We start from the raw sequence: 20,955 nt of genomic DNA, 5'->3' as shown, positions 1-20,955 counted from the left end.
TGTAACAGTTAAGATTGGCATTACAAGGATTTTGTATTAATCTGTTGGAAGTACCTTGCAAAAATAGTCATACACATTTAAGATTTCACACTACCAGTTAAAGTATTGTGATAGATTCTCAATTAGATTTGGGTTAGTGCTTTGATTGTATGAGCCATTCTAAAATGAATATTGATCTAAACCTTTCCATTGTAACTGGTTCTGTTTACAAATTCTCAACTCAAGCCAAGTGCTTGATGCCCTTCTTGCCTGGCCTCTGTTTAGTCGGATGTCCATGCCTCAGCAGGTTTGAAGTTCATATTTTCTATCCATTTTCATGTTCCTTGGTCTTCGTGATGCCTTTACTCCTAAATTATTCTAACAAACCACTGAGGCACTCACAGAGCTGTATTTAAGCCAAGATCAAATCGTACATTGCTTAAATCCATTTAACAACTAAGACTTTGTCAGTTGGTTTCACTGGATTTTAAGGAAATTAGGGTAACTCATACCTCCTAAATAAAAATACATACTTTTCAGCTAAGAATCCTATTTCACAAAAAATGACTGAATATGCAATTATTTAAGTGACGGTTATTGAAAGCTTTACAATTCAGTTTTGAATGTGTAGTACAATAAAACTCCAGAATCATTTTGTAGCCGGTCACTTTTATTGCAATGTGTGACCGCAACCCTCCACAAATCTTGACAAACATCAACATCGACAGACTTATTGCAATATTAGAACATTTAGGCAATTAGAAATCAAAAATAACATAATGCACCAACAACAGAAGGAAACGCCAACATTTTTTAAGACAAATCTTGGAAAAATAAAGGCATTTGTTTGGCTTTTTGTTTACATCAAAGATGGTGGCACATTGATGCAGCTGATTTTGGTATTGCTTTCAAAATGCTATTTCCCCAAACCAAGAAGAATCGAGCATGCGATCAGCTGCCTAGAACCTTAAACTGTGGCACCAAACAGCTCAATATATTTCACACAGTACACTCACAGATAAATGATTATAGAGTTAATGGGATAAGTACTCAGTAGGCAAGGAGTTTCTCGTCTGGGTAAAGATATAAACACCCAGTAGACGTGCTTGCTCTGAAAAAGCTACATATGATCAACCTGAGACTCCTAAATAGAAAAATCAAAACCGATCCAGTGCCCACCTGACACCATTATACAGATAGTGTGCGATCACTGCAGTATGTTCACTTCCATCAAATTTTTTACAAAAAGCTGGTGAGTGTTCACAGACGAGAGCAATGTCAGTACAAATGGTTAATGCCAGTGTTCTGTTTAAATTCAAGATTTGTTACATGTTACTGCAGCAGTTTCAAGTAGTGCATCAGTATAATTCGGTTTATTTCAACACACTCTACCTCCCCTCTGATCAGTCCCTACATTACCTAACTGAGGCCTTTTGATTGTGTTGAGTTTCTGGGGCCAAAATATTCTGGTAAATTTCGTCTCTTAATTTCTTTGTCAAAGTTAAAGCCACCCAACAGCCAAGAAAAGTCAGTACAATAAGATCCCTATTACCAAAAATTATTTACATTTACATAAAATAAAGTGTACTAACAAAAGCTTTACAAGATTAGGAAAAACCCCACCACTGGCCTATGTATAGGAGATCAAAGCTGAGCAGAGGGACGGTCTCCAGTATGGGGTTGATTCAGTTTTACTTAGAAAGGAGAAAACATGAGGGATTGGGTGGAACAGAGTAATTTCTTAAATGCTCTAGCCATTAATGGTTTTTGAGCTGATTAGACAGCCAATCAAGTCCTTCATAGAGACCGTCTCCAGTAGTGGCACAGGTTGCCTGGATGTACCAGTTTCTGTTACGCAGGGAGTGAAGGTTCAACTTGTCAGTCAACTCTGCAGCATTCATGGCATTTGGAAGGTCCTGTAATCAAATCAGGGAGGAACATTTTAAAAGCTAGCACCTAGAAAAAAAAAGAGAGGGCTAACAAAGAAAATGGCATTTTTAAGGCTTTTGTTACTTACTTGTTTGTTAGCAAACACTAAAAGCACAGCATCACGCAGTTCGTCTTCAGCCAACATCCTCAAGAGCTCTTCCCGAGCTTCAGCACATCGCTCCCTGTCATTGCTATCCACGACAAAAATCAGACCTAAATGTATATTTTTTAAAAAAAAAGACAGAAAAGAGTGATGAGCATTTTTCCACAGCAGTTGGTCCAACAATGAAATATAAAAGTGATCAAAAATTACCCTGTGTGTTCTGAAAATAATGACGCCACAGTGGTCGGATTTTGTCTTGACCGCCAACATCCCATACTGTGAAACTGATGTTCTTATACTCTACTGTCTCTACATTGAAACCTAAGGAAGAAAGCAAAAAAAAAAAAAAAATGAAAATGGCATTTTAACCAACAAGTTTTAGCAGGCAATTAGAAATCTGTCTTATTGCCTGTCCAGCTATGTGACCCACCTATTGTTGGAATGGTTGTCACAATCTCTCCAAGTTTAAGCTTGTACAAAATAGTTGTCTTTCCTGCAGCATCCAAGCCCACCATTAGTATCCTCATCTCCTTCTTCCCAAACATTTTAAAGAGCCCCGCAAACATGTTCCCCATGGCTGCCGGTGATGGGAAAAGAAAATCACTTCAGGAGAAAAACGGTGCGATAAATCCGCCAAATCTGAGGATAAACAGAAACAACTGGTGAGCAATGAAGCAACAAATTGCTGCTCAATTTAGTACCATGAGAAGTTTTGATAATGTGGACAAAATATCTTGATATATTGAAATTAAATTCTTAAGATTTGCTTTGTGTTTACGAATGCAGACATGTCTGAAATATTTTTCTCTTGTGGCGATTGTGTATCCATTCACTGTAAAACCGCAATAATTTTTCCACACCCATCGGAAGAGAGTAAATGTAGCAATCTATATCTCTAATGCAATGTTGGCAACACCAATCTCCAATTGGTGCCTTTATCAGACATAGAAATCTCAAAGTCAGCTGTTTCCAAACAAACTGTTGAGTGAAAAAGAAAAAGAAAACGTAAAACTACGTGGAAATATTAAGATAAACTAAAAAAAAAAAAAAACAGTTATTAGATACCCAAAATAAAAAAGTTTAAGACAAGCAAAATAAATGTAATTTACAACACTTTATTCATTCATGTTGTTAGTGGCATAAAACATTTTCAGTATACATTTTTATTAGACTCTTGGATAAACAACCTTTGCACACAGGAAAAGATAAGGATATAAATTCTTAACTAATTACAATCTCCAGCCAATGAAATACTCTAAACGATGAAATACTGCTTTAATCTTGTTTTATTTAATGTATTTTTCTGGTGTGAAAAAGTGTTGATGCCCTTCCTGATTCCCCTTTGTTTTGTATGTTTGTCACACGTCAGTAATAAAGTCAAAGATAATACAAGTAAACACAAAATTCAGTTTTTAAGTAAAAGTGTTTAATATTGAGGGAGAAAAAAAAAAATCCAAACCTTCATTTCAGAAAATGAATATCATGCCAAGAGTAAAATGTGTTGGTGGTAGTGTGATTGTCTGGGACTGCTGTGTTGATTCAGGACCAGGAAGACTGTGATAAATGAAATCATGAATTCTACTGTGTACCACACAGGCCTAGTCAAAGTTGTGATCCAAATTCTATTGGTATGCTGTAGCATGACCTTAAAACGGTCACCCATGAACAAAAATGCTGCAATGTGGCTAAATTACAATTCTGCAAAGATGAGTGGGCAAAACAAATCCTCTATGGCACTGGAAATGACTCATTGGAAGTTTCAAGATCAAATGAATACAGTTACTGGTAGAGTGCCCCAACTAGTTATTAGGTTAGGGGGACTTTCACACAGAGCCATGCAGGTTTAGACTTTTTCCTCTTTTAATAGTAAAACACCTTTATTTAAAAAACAGAACTTTGTGTTGACATGTGTTCTCTCTGACTAATATTATTTAAATTGGTTTGATGTTCTGAAATGCTGAAGTGTGACAAACAAGCCAAAACAATAGGAAATCAGAAAGGGGAAAAACACTTTCACACCATTGTATGTGATCATCCTACTTCTTCATGAGACCTGTAGACAAATAGTGTAGTGAAGCTTCTGTGGAACAAATTCAACAATTTTATTTTTTAATAAATGTGGTAAATAAATCCCCACAGACACGTCAAATAAAAAAAAAATACACCAATGGTGTTAGTAATTTCTTAATTTGTTTCAGAGTAAGTTATTGTACAGACATACATGGTTGTGAATGGTTCAACTGAAGATTTGCTTTAACTTCTCTTTAAATAGTCCCACATAGTTAGGGTTAAAAAAAAAAAAAAGAAAACTGTGCAATACATTTTATCGATTAACATGGATGTAAGCTGACAATCCAAAACATTTACAGTAGTATTTGCTTCGTGGGGATTATGTGTCACCTGGGGCCATTTATGGATCCTTAATTTCCCATCCAAGAAACCACGCAGGCTGCAGCAGCTTTTACAGCTGACTGTTCAGGGTGCGGTGCGAAAAGTTGCCCACCTACCTAAACAAACACCCACAATAGTATGCTGCGGTACAATAACGCCAAAGGAAGCACTCCAACTAGATAGTATTTAAAACAATTCACGCTATTATATATTTTAACAACCTAGCATATAACATGAGGGGAAGATACGAAGCTAAGGACAGCATCGTCGAGAGAAACTAGCTCTCCTAGCAGTAAGTTACTCTGCTTCTGAATGTGTTGTTACCGCAAGCACTTGAAGCAGTTTTATTTAGCTTGTACAAACAGCTCTGCCTGCATAACTACAGCCTACAGTAAGATTTTACAGAAGATTAAACATTTAGTTTTGTTCTAAATTGTTTCAACTCACTCGCTCGATATGTTTTCTTCCCTTAAGGCGTTTCCTCCTGTACAGGAAAATGGCGATGATTTGACACGTCAGAGGTTCCTGTAAAACTTCAGCGTTCACAGACCGGGAGACATCGCCCCCTGTGGTCGAGGAGAGAATCGCACGCACATGTTGAAGGGGGGATAAAGATTTTCTGCTACAGCTAGGTCGGAAATTGAATCGGAATACTTTTCTCCTAGAAGAAAACTGTGTAGATTTATTTGGCAAGTTTAAATGCACCTTTGAAATATGAAAAAAAAAAAAAAATCAAGAACTAAAGATAAAACAGAAAAACTAAACCTAAGGTTTATTATTCAAATTCAAGCTAAAGGTGCCTTGTATGCTATTGTAAGTGAGAAATATTGACCAAAATTGTGTTTGTGCAAGATTATATTTGTGGACGTAGGGACCATCTAATTATCCATATTGTAAAGATGATTTCCTGTGCAACTCAGTGGAATCCGTCTTTTACTGTCTGTTTTTTTTTTTAGGTTGAACCTATTAAGACATTAAGTATCATGTGAACATTCTTATTTTGTTTTATTTTATTTTATTTCCTAACCAGGTTCAATATGGGTTGATTAAAGTAATTAGAATGCCACAGATCATATTTGCAATGGTCAGTGTTATTCAAACAGTACTATAGAGTTAGAATTGAATTTATTTATTTTATTTTCAGAAGATATACTATTTTTGCACACCCTGTTCATGAAGTAGTCAACCAACAGGGGAAATTGACTTCATACATTGACAGAAGTATACCCCTCTGTGTTTTTAAATTCCAATTCATCTGTTTCTCTTTAAGAGCTCTGACTTTAACATGTCCAGTCTCCTCTTCCTGACCCTTACGAAAGCATTTAAAATGTGACTAAGTAAGTCTTGATGCCTATTACAAAAGACAACGCTACAGTTAATCCAAAGGTTTAAACCGGTGTAAGTTGATAAAAGCCTAAAGCAATTCTTGATACTGAAAAAAATAATGTAATTGTTATCAGGAACTTCAAACTTCGGTTTTGTTTTCTTCTTATTATTATTTTTAGTTATGTTTTTCAATATTTAGTAAAAGATTCAACACCTTCCATTTCACACAGTGGCTCCAGCAGCCACATCTCTCCAAATTTTCTTTAAAAAAATTGGAGGATATCAGAAGCAGAATAATTCAGAGTATGCCACCACTCAAAAATATTGTTTGTGGCCCCATTACTCACTTATTCCTCCAATATTGCAACAGTACTCCACTTTTTTGTGGTCAGCTCCAAAATGTAGAGCTGAGGATCCTCTGTAACAGATGCCTGTGAATGACTCAACATATAAAATGTTCTGAAGTTATTGCCTGACCTAGAATACCAAACATATTGTTCTTGGTTGCATTTTTAGGAAGTGATCCTAATCCAAAATGATGCCATTATTTCCTAATGTCAAGGTTGCAGAAACCACAGGACACCTCCAGATTTCGGAATGGAGACTAGGGGTTCTTACTTAATACTAGACAGGAAGTCATTATGTTATGGTTGCTAAACTCTGTCATCATCTCATTAACAATGGTTCCATCATTAATTAATTTGTTAATTCATTCTTCCACAACAGCTAGACAAACTCTCAAGCTTTGGATTGGGTGCACCAAAAACTGCAACATAATCATTGCAAATTAATGATGAAAAAAAGCACAATGCTTTTCTGAACCGGCGCTATTTTTATTTGGACTGATGTGATATAAACTAAAGACTCATTCTTTTACATCCTTTCAATCTTGTTGTAAGTGCTTCATTCAAAAGGCACCATCTGTAATAACATGGATGAGTAACAGAGTGTTTTATATGGAAATGTAGCATGTTTAAGAAGGCACAGCAGTTGTTAGGCTACTTTCAATGATTGGATCACCTGTCACATAATATACTGTATACTATGCAACACAAACCTCTTAAATTATGCTAAGAATTCCTTTATATTTCGCTTTCAAGCAACTGGATATTCTTATAAATTATCATATAGTTATCAGGATTATCATATTTTTCTCAGATTTAGGCCAATTGAACACTCATTTATTTTTGAGTTCTTCTCCATGATTATGAAGACACGTTGCGCAGTGTCTGTTAATTAATTAGTAAAGAAGTCAAATGGAGAGCAACAAAAGAAATACCAGGCATAGAAAGCTTTTTCTATCATTTGAAATAATGTTTTTTGAAATCCCCAAAATTCATTATAGAATGCCAAATTTTCTGTTATTAGCACTGGTGGCAAACAGGTGGCATGTATGTTACATATATTGTGTTGGATGTTTCTCATTAAGCTGAAGAAAATGTAAAAAATAACATCAATATATTATGACATCAAGGAAGACCCCAATTTGAGTAAATATCAAACCAAACGCTATTCACGTCGTGGCTCTAGTGTAAAAGGGTAAGGATGCTATACTGGTGTCTCTGGAGTCCAGACCTGCTGCACTAAGAGATTACAGTAACAAAGTAGCTCTTGAGATGCTGAGCAACTGAGTATACAAGCTAAGAAACAATAGAAACGGACAACTTGATAACAACAGAAATGGATCACTTCAGCTCCCAAGTGCCTTCATGGCTATTTATAAAACGAGGCAGCACAGTACAGTCACTAAAAATCATCAGTTTGAACCATTTCTCATGGCTCTCCTTTGTTTGCTTAAATAAACTCAACATTTCATCTCAATGTCAGAATTATTTTTACACCCTCAAGAGAGAGATTCTTAATCTTGTTTGGGTAACTTAAGATATGTATTATTATTATTATTATTATTATTATTATTATTATTATTATTATTGGAACTTGAGTATCCTTTCCCTGCACAACCAGGCCCCTAAGGACATGACTAACATGCTATTGTTGAGAAAGTTGAATTTTAACCAGGGTCAACTATGCCCACTAACCCCAGCAGAGGGGGCAGCAGGAGGGGAGAAGGCCCGAGGAGAGCAGCAGGAGGGGAGAAGGCTGAGGGACCACACAGGGAAGGCGCATAATGCCATCTCACTCTTCAACAATAATTTGTGGTTTTGCACTGCTGAATAGCTGAAAGATTGCTTTCAGCACCTGCTGTACTTTTAAATGAGTGGATGGTAATTATTGCAACAATAATTTAGTTTCTTGTAGAGTCACATATTCAGCAGGGTTTGTTGGTTTTCCTGTTTTTTTTTCCTTTTTCCTCTTTGCTTTGCATATTTCCAACTAGATTGCAATTTGCTCAAACATTTTAACCTAAATCCTTCTCTGTGTTTCGCAGACCACCATAGATCAAGTTATTTTCTTTTGCCTTGCACGAATGTACAGAAGAATTTTCTACCTGTTTTTTTTTTATATGCACAAATGACACAATGACTTGATGATTGTATCTCTGAGAAAGTATCTCTGAGAAATTCAGTTTTGATCTGAGAAATGCACCAAGGTGAACTGGAAGGCCACCTTACACTGAAGAATTGTAACATGGTGGTAGGAGGGCCTTACCCAGAGTGACCTTCAAGCAGGAATGACTTCAGATTCAAGTCAAATTTATTTAAATAGCCTTGTATTGTACATGCAGAAAATACCCCCCCCCCCCAAAAAAAAGAACACAAACAAATAAAAAACAACTAAAATAACCTAGACACAAAATAATAATAAAAAAATCACAACAAGGGACTAGTAGGTGTTGCAAGTTCAAGATCTAATGAAAAACTATTTTAGGGTTTTGGTAAAGCTGCTGCATGACCTTGTGGTCTTTTTCAGTAAATCTAGGTGCAATAGCTCACCTGACTTTTCTGATCATTTCGGTATTTGCAATGGTAAAAGACCAGAAAGGTAATGACGTTATGACCCACCTAACGACTTTATGACAGACAGTTTAGTGTAGACAAAACATGGAGATTGAGATCTCACCAACATCTGGCTTCTAGGAAGTCATGAAAAAGACAGGAGAAATGGGTTGAAACCAGCATAAAGGCTTTTACGTTAAAAGTCTGATATGTGAAGGCACAGATTAAATTCTTAAAATCCGCCACAAGATTAACTTCAGTTCACAGCTGAAATGCCCTCCTTTGACAGCATTAGGTGCCAAATGAAAGGGTACTGTCAGAAAAGGCCCATATATTTCATGCAACAACTTTTTTTTTGTTTAAGTTTCCCAAATGGACAACATATCTGCACACATGCCTCAGTGATCCACACTGCTATGTTTGACCCATCAACTTTATATTTCTCCCCAAAGGGAATACAATCTTCACATAATGTTTAAAATATTAAGGTTTAAAAGTACCTTCTAGAAAATGGGACATTTTCTAGAAGTGCAAACAAATTCACATTATCAAAGCCAACCGCTCATTTGCTTCCTAAAAGTTTACTCGCCTACAGATGCATCCAACAGTGTTTCAGTTTGTGGTTTGACTAATTTTGGTTCATCAGTTTTTTGAGAACAAAGATTTTTTTTGTCTTGTCAAATAAATGTAATTATACATTATTTCTTATGGTTTAGATAACAAAACACTCACTCTTTCTCCCTGTGTCTGCATTTTGAACTACATTAGTTATGAGACAATTTTCCTGTGGGCATGATTTTGTAAGAACTGTGCCCTGCCTCTTACCCCGCAACTGCTGGATGTCCATGAGAGCATGGGTTAAGCGGGAATAGAAAACAAATATATGGGTTAGGAAACAGCTAGAATAATCAAACAGGTTTCAGGTTAAAAAAATTATCTGTATCACTTCAAAAATTAAATGTTTATTCATGTAGAGAGTATAAAACCTGCACTGTTTCTATCAAATTCCACTGTGGTCTGGTTTCACATAGGCAATGCTCTGTTCAATTCCCATCAGATAAGCAAACATATTTCTGGCATATTAAATATAAAAGCAAGCGTTCAGTACAGCTGCATGTTGGGTTGCAACAAGACAAATGCATCTCTTATTTATTTTTCTGTTTCTCAACTCTTAATTTCTAAGTGCTCTATCTTTAGCTGCTGACCATAACCAACTCACATATGTATTCCCTTGCAAAATAAATAAATAAATAAATAAATAAATAAATAAATATAAAAAAAAAACTCCATAAAAGATATATTCAAGTTGAAAACAAAATTGCTTTTAAACCTTGTCTTGCAATAAGAGATTCTTATATTCTTGGATGAGCAAGCTGAATCCCAATGAAATATAAAAAAACAAAGTTTTACAAGACAACCCACTGAGTTCACTGGATGGACAACATCATAGCAGATGCACCTACCATAGAAAATGCGAAGGTACAGTTTAGATCCTTAAGGTGATGTTAAATCCACCATAGTCCGTGTCAAACCCAACAGTAATATCCAACTGATCGTTGCTCTTCGTCATCCTTGTTTTCAGCTTCATATCTCGCTGGATACTGACAGTTGTTATGTGTGGACAGACGACTGGAAATAGGACAGTAGGGGGGTGTATATATTACACACACACCCCTCTGAAAGCACACACACAAACTAATTTTGATGGCACNGATCAAAAATTACCCTGTGTATTCTGAAAATAATGACGCCACAGTGGTCGGATTTTGTCTTGACCGCCAACATCCCATACTGTGAAACTGATGTTCTTATACTCTACTGTCTCTACATTGAAACCTAAGGAAGAAAGCAAAAAAAAAAAAAAATGAAAATGGCATTTTAACCAACAAGTTTTAGCAGGCAATTAGAAATCTGTCTTATTGCCTGTCCAGCTATGTGACCCACCTATTGTTGGAATGGTTGTCACAATCTCTCCAAGTTTAAGCTTGTACAAAATAGTTGTCTTTCCTGCAGCATCCAAGCCCACCATTAGTATCCTCATCTCCTTCTTCCCAAACATTTTAAAGAGCCCCGCAAACATGTTCCCCATGGCTGCCGGTGATGGGAAAAGAAAATCACTTCAGGAGAAAAACGGTGCGATAAATCCGCCAAATCTGAGGATAAACAGAAACAACTGGTGAGCAATGAAGCAACAAATAGGTGCTCAATATAGTACCATGAGAAGTTTTGATAATGTGGACAAAATATCTTGATATATTGAAATTAAATTCTTAAGATTTGCTTTGTGTTTGCGAATGCAGACATGTCTGAAATATTTTTCTCTTGTGGCGATTGTGTATCCATTCACTGTAAAACCGCAATAATTTTTCCACACCCATCGGAAGAGAGTAAATGTAGCAATCTATATCTCTAATGCAATGTTGGCAACACCAATCTCCAATTGGTGCCTTTATCAGACATAGAAATCTCAAAGTCAGCTGTTTCCAAACAAACTGTTGAGTGAAAAAGAAAAAGAAAACGTAAAACTACGTGGAAATATTAAGATAAACTAAAAAAAAAAAAAAACAGTTATTAGATACCCAAAATAAAAAAGTTTAAGACAAGCAAAATAAATGTAATTTACAACACTTTATTCATTCATGTTGTTAGTGGCATAAAACATTTTTAGTATACATTTTTATTAGACTCTTGGATAAACAACCTTTGCACACAGGAAAAGATAAGGATATAAATTCTTAACTAATTACAATCTCCAGCCAATGAAATACTCTAAACAATGAAATACTGCTTTAATCTTGTTTTATTTAATGTATTTTTCTGGTGTGAAAAAGTGTTGATGCCCTTCCTGATTCCCCTTTGTTTTGTATGTTTGTCACACGTCAGTAATAAAGTCAAAGATAATACAAGTAAACACAAAATTCAGTTTTTAAGTAAAAGTGTTTAATATTGAGGGAGAAAAAAAAAAATCCAAACCTTCATTTCAGAAAATGAATATCATGCCAAGAGTAAAATGTGTTGGTGGTAGTGTGATTGCCTGGGGCTGCTGTGTTGATTCAGGGCCAGGAAGACTGGCTGTGATAAATGAAATCATGAATTCTACTGTGTACCACACAGGCCTAGTCAAAGTTGTGATCCAAATTCTATTGGTATGCTGTAGCATGACCTTAAAACGGTCACCCATGAACAAAAATGCTGCAATGTGGCTAAATTACAATTCTGCAAAGATGAGTGGGCAAAACAAATCCTCTATGGCACTGGAAATGACTCATTGGAAGTTTCAAGATCAAATGAATACAGTTACTGGTAGAGTGCCCCAACTAGTTATTAGGTTAGGGGGACTTTCACACAGAGCCATGCAGGTTTAGACTTTTTCCTCTTTTAATAGTAAAACACCTTTATTTAAAAAACAGAACTTTGTGTTGACATGTGTTCTCTCTGACTAATATTATTTAAATTGGTTTGATGTTCTGAAATGCTGAAGTGTGACAAACAAGCCAAAACAATAGGAAATCAGAAAGGGGAAAAACACATTCACACCATTGTATGTGATCATCCTACTTCTTCATGTGACCTGTAGACAAATAGTGTAGTGAAGCTTCTGTGGAACAAATTCAACAATTTTATTTTTAATAAATGTGGTAAATAAATCCCCACAGACAGTCAAATAAAAAACTAAAATTACACCAATGGTGTTAGTAATTTCTTAATTTGTTTCAGAGTAAGTTATTGTACAGACATACATGGTTGTGAATGGTTCAACTGAAGATTTGCTTTAACTTCTCTTTAAATAGTCCCACATAGTTAGGGTTAAAAAAAAAAAAAAGAAAACTGTGCAATACATTTTATCGATTAACATGGATGTAAGCTGACAATCCAAAACATTTACAGTAGTATTTGCTTCGTGGGGATTATGTGTCACCTGGGGCCATTTATGGATCCTTAATTTCCCATCCAAGAAACCACGCAGGCTGCAGCAGCTTTTACAGCTGACTGTTCAGGGTGCGGTGCGAAAAGTTGCCCACCTACCTAAACAAACACCCACAATAGTATGCTGCGGTACAATAACGCCAAAGGAAGCACTCCAACTAGATAGTATTTAAAACAATTCACGCTATTATATATTTTAACAACCTAGCATATAACATGAGGGGAAGATACGAAGCTAAGGACAGCATCGTCGAGAGAAACTAGCTCTCCTAGCAGTAAGTTACTCTGCTTCTGAATGTGTTGTTACCGCAAGCACTTGAAGCAGTTTTATTTAGCTTGTACAAACAGCTCTGCCTGCATAACTACAGCCTACAGTAAGATTTTACAGAAGATTAAACATTTAGTTTTGTTCTAAATTGTTTCAACTCACTCGCTCGATATGTTTTCTTCCCTTAAGGCGTTTCCTCCTGTACAGGAAAATGGCGATGATTTGACACGTCAGAGGTTCCTGTAAAACTTCAGCGTTCACAGACCGGGAGACATCGCCCCCTGTGGTCGAGGAGAGAATCGCACGCACATGTTGAAGGGGGGATAAAGATTTTCTGCTACAGCTAGGTCGGAAATTGAATCGGAATACTTTTCTCCTAGAAGAAAACTGTGTAGATTTATTTGGCAAGTTTAAATGCACCTTTGAAATATGAAAAAAAAAAAAAAATCAAGAACTAAAGATAAAACAGAAAAACTAAACCTAAGGTTTATTATTCAAATTCAAGCTAAAGGTGCCTTGTATGCTATTGTAAGTGAGAAATATTGACCAAAATTGTGTTTGTGCAAGATTATATTTGTGGACGTAGGGACCATCTAATTATCCATATTGTAAAGATGATTTCCTGTGCAACTCAGTGGAATCCGTCTTTTACTGTCTGTTTTTTTTTTTAGGTTGAACCTATTAAGACATTAAGTATCATGTGAACATTCTTATTTTGTTTTATTTTATTTTATTTCCTAACCAGGTTCAATATGGGTTGATTAAAGTAATTAGAATGCCACAGATCATATTTGCAATGGTCAGTGTTATTCAAACAGTACTATAGAGTTAGAATTGAATTTATTTATTTTATTTTCAGAAGATATACTATTTTTGCACACCCTGTTCATGAAGTAGTCAACCAACAGGGGAAATTGACTTCATACATTGACAGAAGTATACCCCTCTGTGTTTTTAAATTCCAATTCATCTGTTTCTCTTTAAGAGCTCTGACTTTAACATGTCCAGTCTCCTCTTCCTGACCCTTACGAAAGCATTTAAAATGTGACTAAGTAAGTCTTGATGCCTATTACAAAAGACAACGCTACAGTTAATCCAAAGGTTTAAACCGGTGTAAGTTGATAAAAGCCTAAAGCAATTCTTGATACTGAAAAAAATAATGTAATTGTTATCAGGAACTTCAAACTTCGGTTTTGTTTTCTTCTTATTATTATTTTTAGTTATGTTTTTCAATATTTAGTAAAAGATTCAACACCTTCCATTTCACACAGTGGCTCCAGCAGCCACATCTCTCCAAATTTTCTTTAAAAAAATTGGAGGATATCAGAAGCAGAATAATTCAGAGTATGCCACCACTCAAAAATATTGTTTGTGGCCCCATTACTCACTTATTCCTCCAATATTGCAACAGTACTCCACTTTTTTGTGGTCAGCTCCAAAATGTAGAGCTGAGGATCCTCTGTAACAGATGCCTGTGAATGACTCAACATATAAAATGTTCTGAAGTTATTGCCTGACCTAGAATACCAAACATATTGTTCTTGGTTGCATTTTTAGGAAGTGATCCTAATCCAAAATGATGCCATTATTTCCTAATGTCAAGGTTGCAGAAACCACAGGACACCTCCAGATTTCGGAATGGAGACTAGGGGTTCTTACTTAATACTAGACAGGAAGTCATTATGTTATGGTTGCTAAACTCTGTCATCATCTCATTAACAATGGTTCCATCATTAATTAATTTGTTAATTCATTCTTCCACAACAGCTAGACAAACTCTCAAGCTTTGGATTGGGTGCACCAAAAACTGCAACATAATCATTGCAAATTAATGATGAAAAAAAGCACAATGCTTTTCTGAACCGGCGCTATTTTTATTTGGACTGATGTGATATAAACTAAAGACTCATTCTTTTACATCCTTTCAATCTTGTTGTAAGTGCTTCATTCAAAAGGCACCATCTGTAATAACATGGATGAGTAACAGAGTGTTTTATATGGAAATGTAGCATGTTTAAGAAGGCACAGCAGTTGTTAGGCTACTTTCAATGATTGGATCACCTGTCACATAATATACTGTATACTATGCAACACAAACCTCTTAAATTATGCTAAGAATTCCTTTATATTTCGCTTTCAAGCAACTGGATATTCTTATAAATTATCATATAGTTATCAGGATTATCATATTTTTCTCAGATTTAGGCCAATTGAACACTCATTTATTTTTGAGTTCTTCTCCATGATTATGAAGACACGTTGCGCAGTGTCTGTTAATTAATTAGTAAAGAAGTCAAATGGAGAGCAACAAAAGAAATACCAGGCATAGAAAGCTTTTTCTATCATTTGAAATAATGTTTTTTGAAATCCCCAAAATTCATTATAGAATGCCAAATTTTCTGTTATTAGCACTGGTGGCAAACAGGTGGCATGTATGTTACATATATTGTGTTGGATGTTTCTCATTAAGCTGAAGAAAATGTAAAAAATAACATCAATATATTATGACATCAAGGAAGACCCCAATTTGAGTAAATATCAAACCAAACGCTATTCACGTCGTGGCTCTAGTGTAAAAGGGTAAGGATGCTATACTGGTGTCTCTGGAGTCCAGACCTGCTGCACTAAGAGATTACAGTAACAAAGTAGCTCTTGAGATGCTGAGCAACTGAGTATACAAGCTAAGAAACAATAGAAACGGACAACTTGATAACAACAGAAATGGATCACTTCAGCTCCCAAGTGCCTTCATGGCTATTTATAAAACGAGGCAGCACAGTACAGTCACTAAAAATCATCAGTTTGAACCATTTCTCATGGCTCTCCTTTGTTTGCTTAAATAAACTCAACATTTCATCTCAATGTCAGAATTATTTTTACACCCTCAAGAGAGAGATTCTTAATCTTGTTTGGGTAACTTAAGATATGTATTATTATTATTATTATTATTATTATTATTATTATTATTATTATTGGAACTTGAGTATCCTTTCCCTGCACAACCAGGCCCCTAAGGACATGACTAACATGCTATTGTTGAGAAAGTTGAATTTTAACCAGGGTCAACTATGCCCACTAACCCCAGCAGAGGGGGCAGCAGGAGGGGAGAAGGCCCGAGGAGAGCAGCAGGAGGGGAGAAGGCTGAGGGACCACACAGGGAAGGCGCATAATGCCATCTCACTCTTCAACAATAATTTGTGGTTTTGCACTGCTGAATAGCTGAAAGATTGCTTTCAGCACCTGCTGTACTTTTAAATGAGTGGATGGTAATTATTGCAACAATAATTTAGTTTCTTGTAGAGTCACATATTCAGCAGGGTTTGTTGGTTTTCCTGTTTTTTTTTTTTTTCCTTTTTCCTCTTTGCTTTGCATATTTCCAACTAGATTGCAATTTGCTCAAACATTTTAACCTAAATCCTTCTCTGTGTTTCGCAGACCACCATAGATCAAGTTATTTTCTTTTGCCTTGCACGAATGTACAGAAGAATTTTCTACCTGTTTTTTTTTTATATGCACAAATGACACAATGACTTGATGATTGTATCTCTGAGAAAGTATCTCTGAGAAATTCAGTTTTGATCTGAGAAATGCATTAAGGTGAACTGGAAGGCCACCTTACACTGAAGAATTGTAACATGGTGGTAGGAGGGCCTTACCCAGAGTGACCTTCAAGCAGGAATGACTTCAGATTCAAGTCAAATTTATTTAAATAGCCTTGTATTGTACATGCAGAAAATACCCCCCCCACACCCCCCCCCAAAAAAAAAAACACACAAAAAACACAAACAAATCAAAAAACAACTAAAATAACCCAGACACAAAATAATAATAAAAAAAATCACAACAAGGGACTAGTAGGTGTTGCAAGTTCAAGATCTAATGAAAAACTATTTTAGGGTTTTGGTAAAGCTGCTGCATGACCTTGTGGTCTTTTTCAGTAAATCCAGGTGCAATAGCTCACCTGACTTTTCTGATCATTTCGGTATTTGCAATGGTAAAAGACCAGAAAGGTAATGACGTTATGACCCACCTAACGACTTTATGACAGACAGTTTAGTGTAGACAAAACATGGAGATTGAGATCTCACCAACATCTGGCTTCTAGGAAGTCATGAAAAAGACAGGAGAAATGGGTTGAAACCAGCATAAAGGCTTTTACGTTAAAAGTCTGATATGTGAAGGCACAGATTAAATTCTTAAAATCCGCCACAAGATTAACTTCAGTTCACAGCTGAAATGCCCTCCTTTGACAGCATTAGGTGCCAAATGAAAGGGTACTGTCAGAAAAGGCCCATATATTTCATGCAACAACTTTTTTTTTGTTTAAGTTTCCCAAATGGACAACATATCTGCACACATGCCTCAGTGATCCACACTGCTATGTTTGACCCATCAACTTTATATTTCTCCCCAAAGGGAATACAATCTTCACATAATATTTAAAATATTTCCAAAGTTCTAGAAGGTACAGTGCAAATAAATTCACATTATCAAGGCCAACCGCTCATCTGCTTCCTAAAAGTTTACTCGCCTACAGATGCATCCAACAGTGTTTCAGTTCATGGTTTGACTAATTTTGGTTCATCAGTTTTTTGAGAACAAAGATTTTTTTTGTCTTGTCAAATAAATGTAATTATACATTATTTCTTATGGTTTAGATAACAAAACACTCACTCTTTCTCCCTGTATCTGCATTTTGAACTACATTAGTTATGAGACAATTTTCCTGTGGGCATGATTTTGTAAGAACTGTGCCCTGCCTCTTACCCCGCAACTGCTGGATGTCCATGAGAGCATGGGTTAAGCGGGAATAGAAAACAAATATATGGGTTAGGAAACAGCTAGAATAATCAAACAGGTTTCAGGTTAAAAAAATTATCTGTATCACTTCAAAAATTAAATGTTTATTCATGTAGAGAGTATAAAACCTGCACTGTTTCTATCAAATTCCACTGTGGTCTGGTTTCACATAGGCAATGCTCTGTTCAATTCCCATCAGATAAGCAAACATATTTCTGGCATATTAAATATAAAAGCAAGCGTTCAGTACAGCTGCATGTTGGGTTGCAACAAGACAAATGCATCTCTTATTTATTTTTCTGTTTCTCAACTCTTAATTTCTAAGTGCTCTATCTTTAGCTGCTGACCATAACCAACTCACATATGTATTCCCTTGCAAAATAAATAAATAAATAAATAAATAAATAAATAAATATAAAAAAAAAACTCCATAAAAGATATATTCAAGTTGAAAACAAAATTGCTTTTAAACCTTGTCTTGCAATAAGAGATTCTTATATTCTTGGATGAGCAAGCTGAATCCCAATGAAATATAAAAAAACAAAGTTTTACAAGACAACCCACTGAGTTCACTGGATGGACAACATCATAGCATATGCACCTACCATAGAAAATGCGAAGGTACAGTTTAGATCCTTAAGGTGATGCTAAATCCACCATAGTCCGTGTCAAACCCAACAGTAATATCCAACTGATCGTTGCTCTTCGTCATCCTTGTTTTCAGCTTCATATCTCGCTGGATACTGACAGTTGTTATGTGTGGACAGACGACTGGAAATAGGACAGTAGGGGGGTGTATATATTACACACACACCCCTCTGAAAGCACACACACAAACTAATTTTGATGGCACCGCTGGTGATGGTACACGCCTAACAACTTTTCCCCCCCAACACATACCCAAACGCAAGAACAATGACATTTTCACCCTGTTCTTTCTTTTTTTTTTCTTGGTTTATTTTTTTAAACCTATTCTTTATTCTGGTAAAATGTCACTCCTCGAACTCTTATGCCCACCTGGGGGGCACATCCTCATGGGAGACGGCTACAGTAAAACTCTTGGAAGTTCTTTCAAGGCAGTGTCCCTCTTCTGGGAGAAAAATCATCTTTCATGCACATTTCCGCCCATGTGGAAGTTACCTACATCATCAACCACAATGTATTTTCAGTATTTCTTAGTTACTTATAGCAAAATAATTTATGGTTAATGGGTCTTAAAACAAGTTTCTGAATGGAAGAGGGCTGCCAAGGGGCAAAACAGGCTTTGCAGCAGGAAGTGGATAAGGTCTCAGTAGGGGCCTGACTCCCCTCTGAGACAAGGCCTAGCAAGGATAAAAACACTCAGTCAGGGGCTTGGGAATGCTGGTGTGTGTGCGTCTGTGTCAAACAGTGCCAGAGAAAAAGAGTGCGTGTCTGTGCACAAGCTTTTTTTTCATCTGTAACATATTCTCTGGTAGTTTCATAAATTATTACACTTAGCTGAACAACCAATTTCAGATTTGGGGTTTGTATTTTGTGGCTTAAGTAATCTTAATAATTGTGGTAATGGAAGCGTATTATGAAATGGCCCCTTCGACAACCAATAGACAGTTGTGTGAGTCATACAAAGGAGCGGGTTTGGGCTAAACAAGGCTGGAACTCGGATGGACAAGCATGGGATACCTCCCTCTGCGTCTCATGTACTGGATTATCGGGCGGGCCAAATCCCAAAGGTGGTGTGAAGCAGGAAACAAACCGAACATTATTGCAACGACCTGTATCGCTGCCATGAGAGGGTCCATGCTGGCTTCTTCCATTGGCAACAAGTGCCATTGGGCACCCTACCCCACGCCTCTCACAGCAGGGGGCGCTGTAGAGAAAGACGGGCTGGGGCAAAAGGATAAATGTGCACCAGTGTCGCCTGCCAGTCACCTTTGTATGGTGATTGTTGGCGCCCTGAAAAGGTCGTTAAGGGGATTTACATAAAATTTTGCACTCCGCCCTGGATACGTTCAGAAATGTTTGCTTTTGTGTTACGACATGAAGGTTGCCTAGTATTTTGACAACACAGAATAATGGAATTAGTTGTATGAGCATCGTCAAATTGTTTGACAGGTGAAAATATAACATTGAAATAAATGGCTGAGAATGGAAACCATCAAATTTGACAAAAAAACCCAAACAAAAAACACCTTCATTAACATCAAATATGTCTCCTCCACCTAGTATGTCAAATTATAATTTTTACAGACCTATCATTTCAGTTTGAGCTCCAAGTTTGTGCTATAGTTTGACAGAAATATTACTTTTCATTTGCAATCCTTTCACCTGTCCAATCACAACTGGCACTTTATTTATGCAAGCCATTTGTGTCGATGGGTAGATTTCCTGGGACATCCGTGACAGATGGTTGAGACAAGCTTCTGAAAGACGTATTTCTTCAGAATGAACATGGGGCCCTCTGGTGAGGGAGGGACAGTGTATGAGGACTGGGAATCGCTGGCTTGGAGGATGTGGGTATACTGGCAAGGTGTAAGTGCACACATTGAACAAATCGTCCATGCCAGAGTGCTGGATTTCCTGAAGGATGACTTGGTTCTTCGTGAGGTTACTGGGGTCCAGCTCTTCAGGTTCCCACCATCCTCTCATGCCCCTCACTGAACCGGATATTTCATCACAGCCAATGAACAAAGAGTACCACTTTGACTGGTGTAAAATCTGAGTCCACATATGCTACTCTTGAATCTCACCTCCAAGGCTCTGATGGTGAGCCATTTCAAGATGAAACAACAGAGAGGATAAAGGTATTTCTTTGAAAGACTTTCTTCTTTCTTTTAGAGGGTTGTATTGAAGTTGATTCATGTTTGTTATGCATACAGGTTTTTATGAGTTGTCCCTCCCATGTTCTCTGTTTTAATCCATATCCCAATGGAAGAGGCTTCAAAGATAGTGTGAACCTCTTGCACTTTTGAGGACACGACTACACTAAAACATATTGCGTCCTTACGAAAATAGTCATGTGCATCTCAGGATTTCAGAGTTTTTACTTTTGCTGTTGAAACTGAATTCTTTGTATGGCAATTTAAACTTATTTCTGCAACATCGAGACATATAAGAAATTGAGAGAGTGATTATAAACAGCCTCTTGAGAAGGCAGTGCTCAGAGGCAACTGAACACTGCCATGCCCAGATCATAGTGTTCCTCTTCGATGTTGAACTTTTTTGGTTTGCAAAAAATCTGCACAAGTTAACAACTACATATTAAAAGCTCCACTAGATGATAAGTGAGGCCACAAATGCCACAAAGAATGATGGATGGATGGATGGATGGATGGATGGATGGATGGATGGATGGA

The 20,955-nt window shown here is 36.6% G+C and overlaps 1 protein-coding gene across 5 annotated transcripts; it reads right to left on the bottom strand.

Moving 5' to 3' along the window:
- Positions 1-628: 628 nt before the first annotated feature.
- On the bottom strand, positions 629-18,380 carry arf1 (ADP-ribosylation factor 1). 5 transcript variants are annotated; one of them, XM_007548642.2, is made up of 6 exons: positions 18,226-18,380; positions 12,983-13,101; positions 10,570-10,778; positions 10,351-10,461; positions 1,997-2,121; positions 629-1,895 (listed from the first exon to the last, which is right to left on the bottom strand). In XM_007548642.2, exons 3-6 carry the CDS (start codon positions 10,712-10,714, stop codon positions 1,737-1,739), a joined length of 540 nt encoding a protein of 179 aa, XP_007548704.1. In that variant the 5' UTR covers positions 10,715-10,778; positions 12,983-13,101; positions 18,226-18,380; the 3' UTR covers positions 629-1,736. The 5 variants fall into 5 exon arrangements, with proteins under 5 accessions (XP_007548704.1, XP_016525216.1, XP_016525217.1 ...); XM_016669730.1 differs by lacking the exon at positions 12,983-13,101; XM_016669731.1 differs by lacking the exons at positions 12,983-13,101; positions 18,226-18,380 and adding an exon at positions 12,545-12,651.
- Positions 18,381-20,955: the final 2,575 nt, after the last annotated feature.

This window comes from Poecilia formosa, unplaced genomic scaffold, assembly GCF_000485575.1.
Source record: "Poecilia formosa unplaced genomic scaffold, Poecilia_formosa-5.1.2 Scaffold27, whole genome shotgun sequence".
NCBI lineage: Eukaryota > Metazoa > Chordata > Actinopteri > Cyprinodontiformes > Poeciliidae > Poecilia > Poecilia formosa.
Note: the sequence above shows the minus strand (reverse complement) of the source record. Positions and strands in the feature narration are given on the sequence as shown.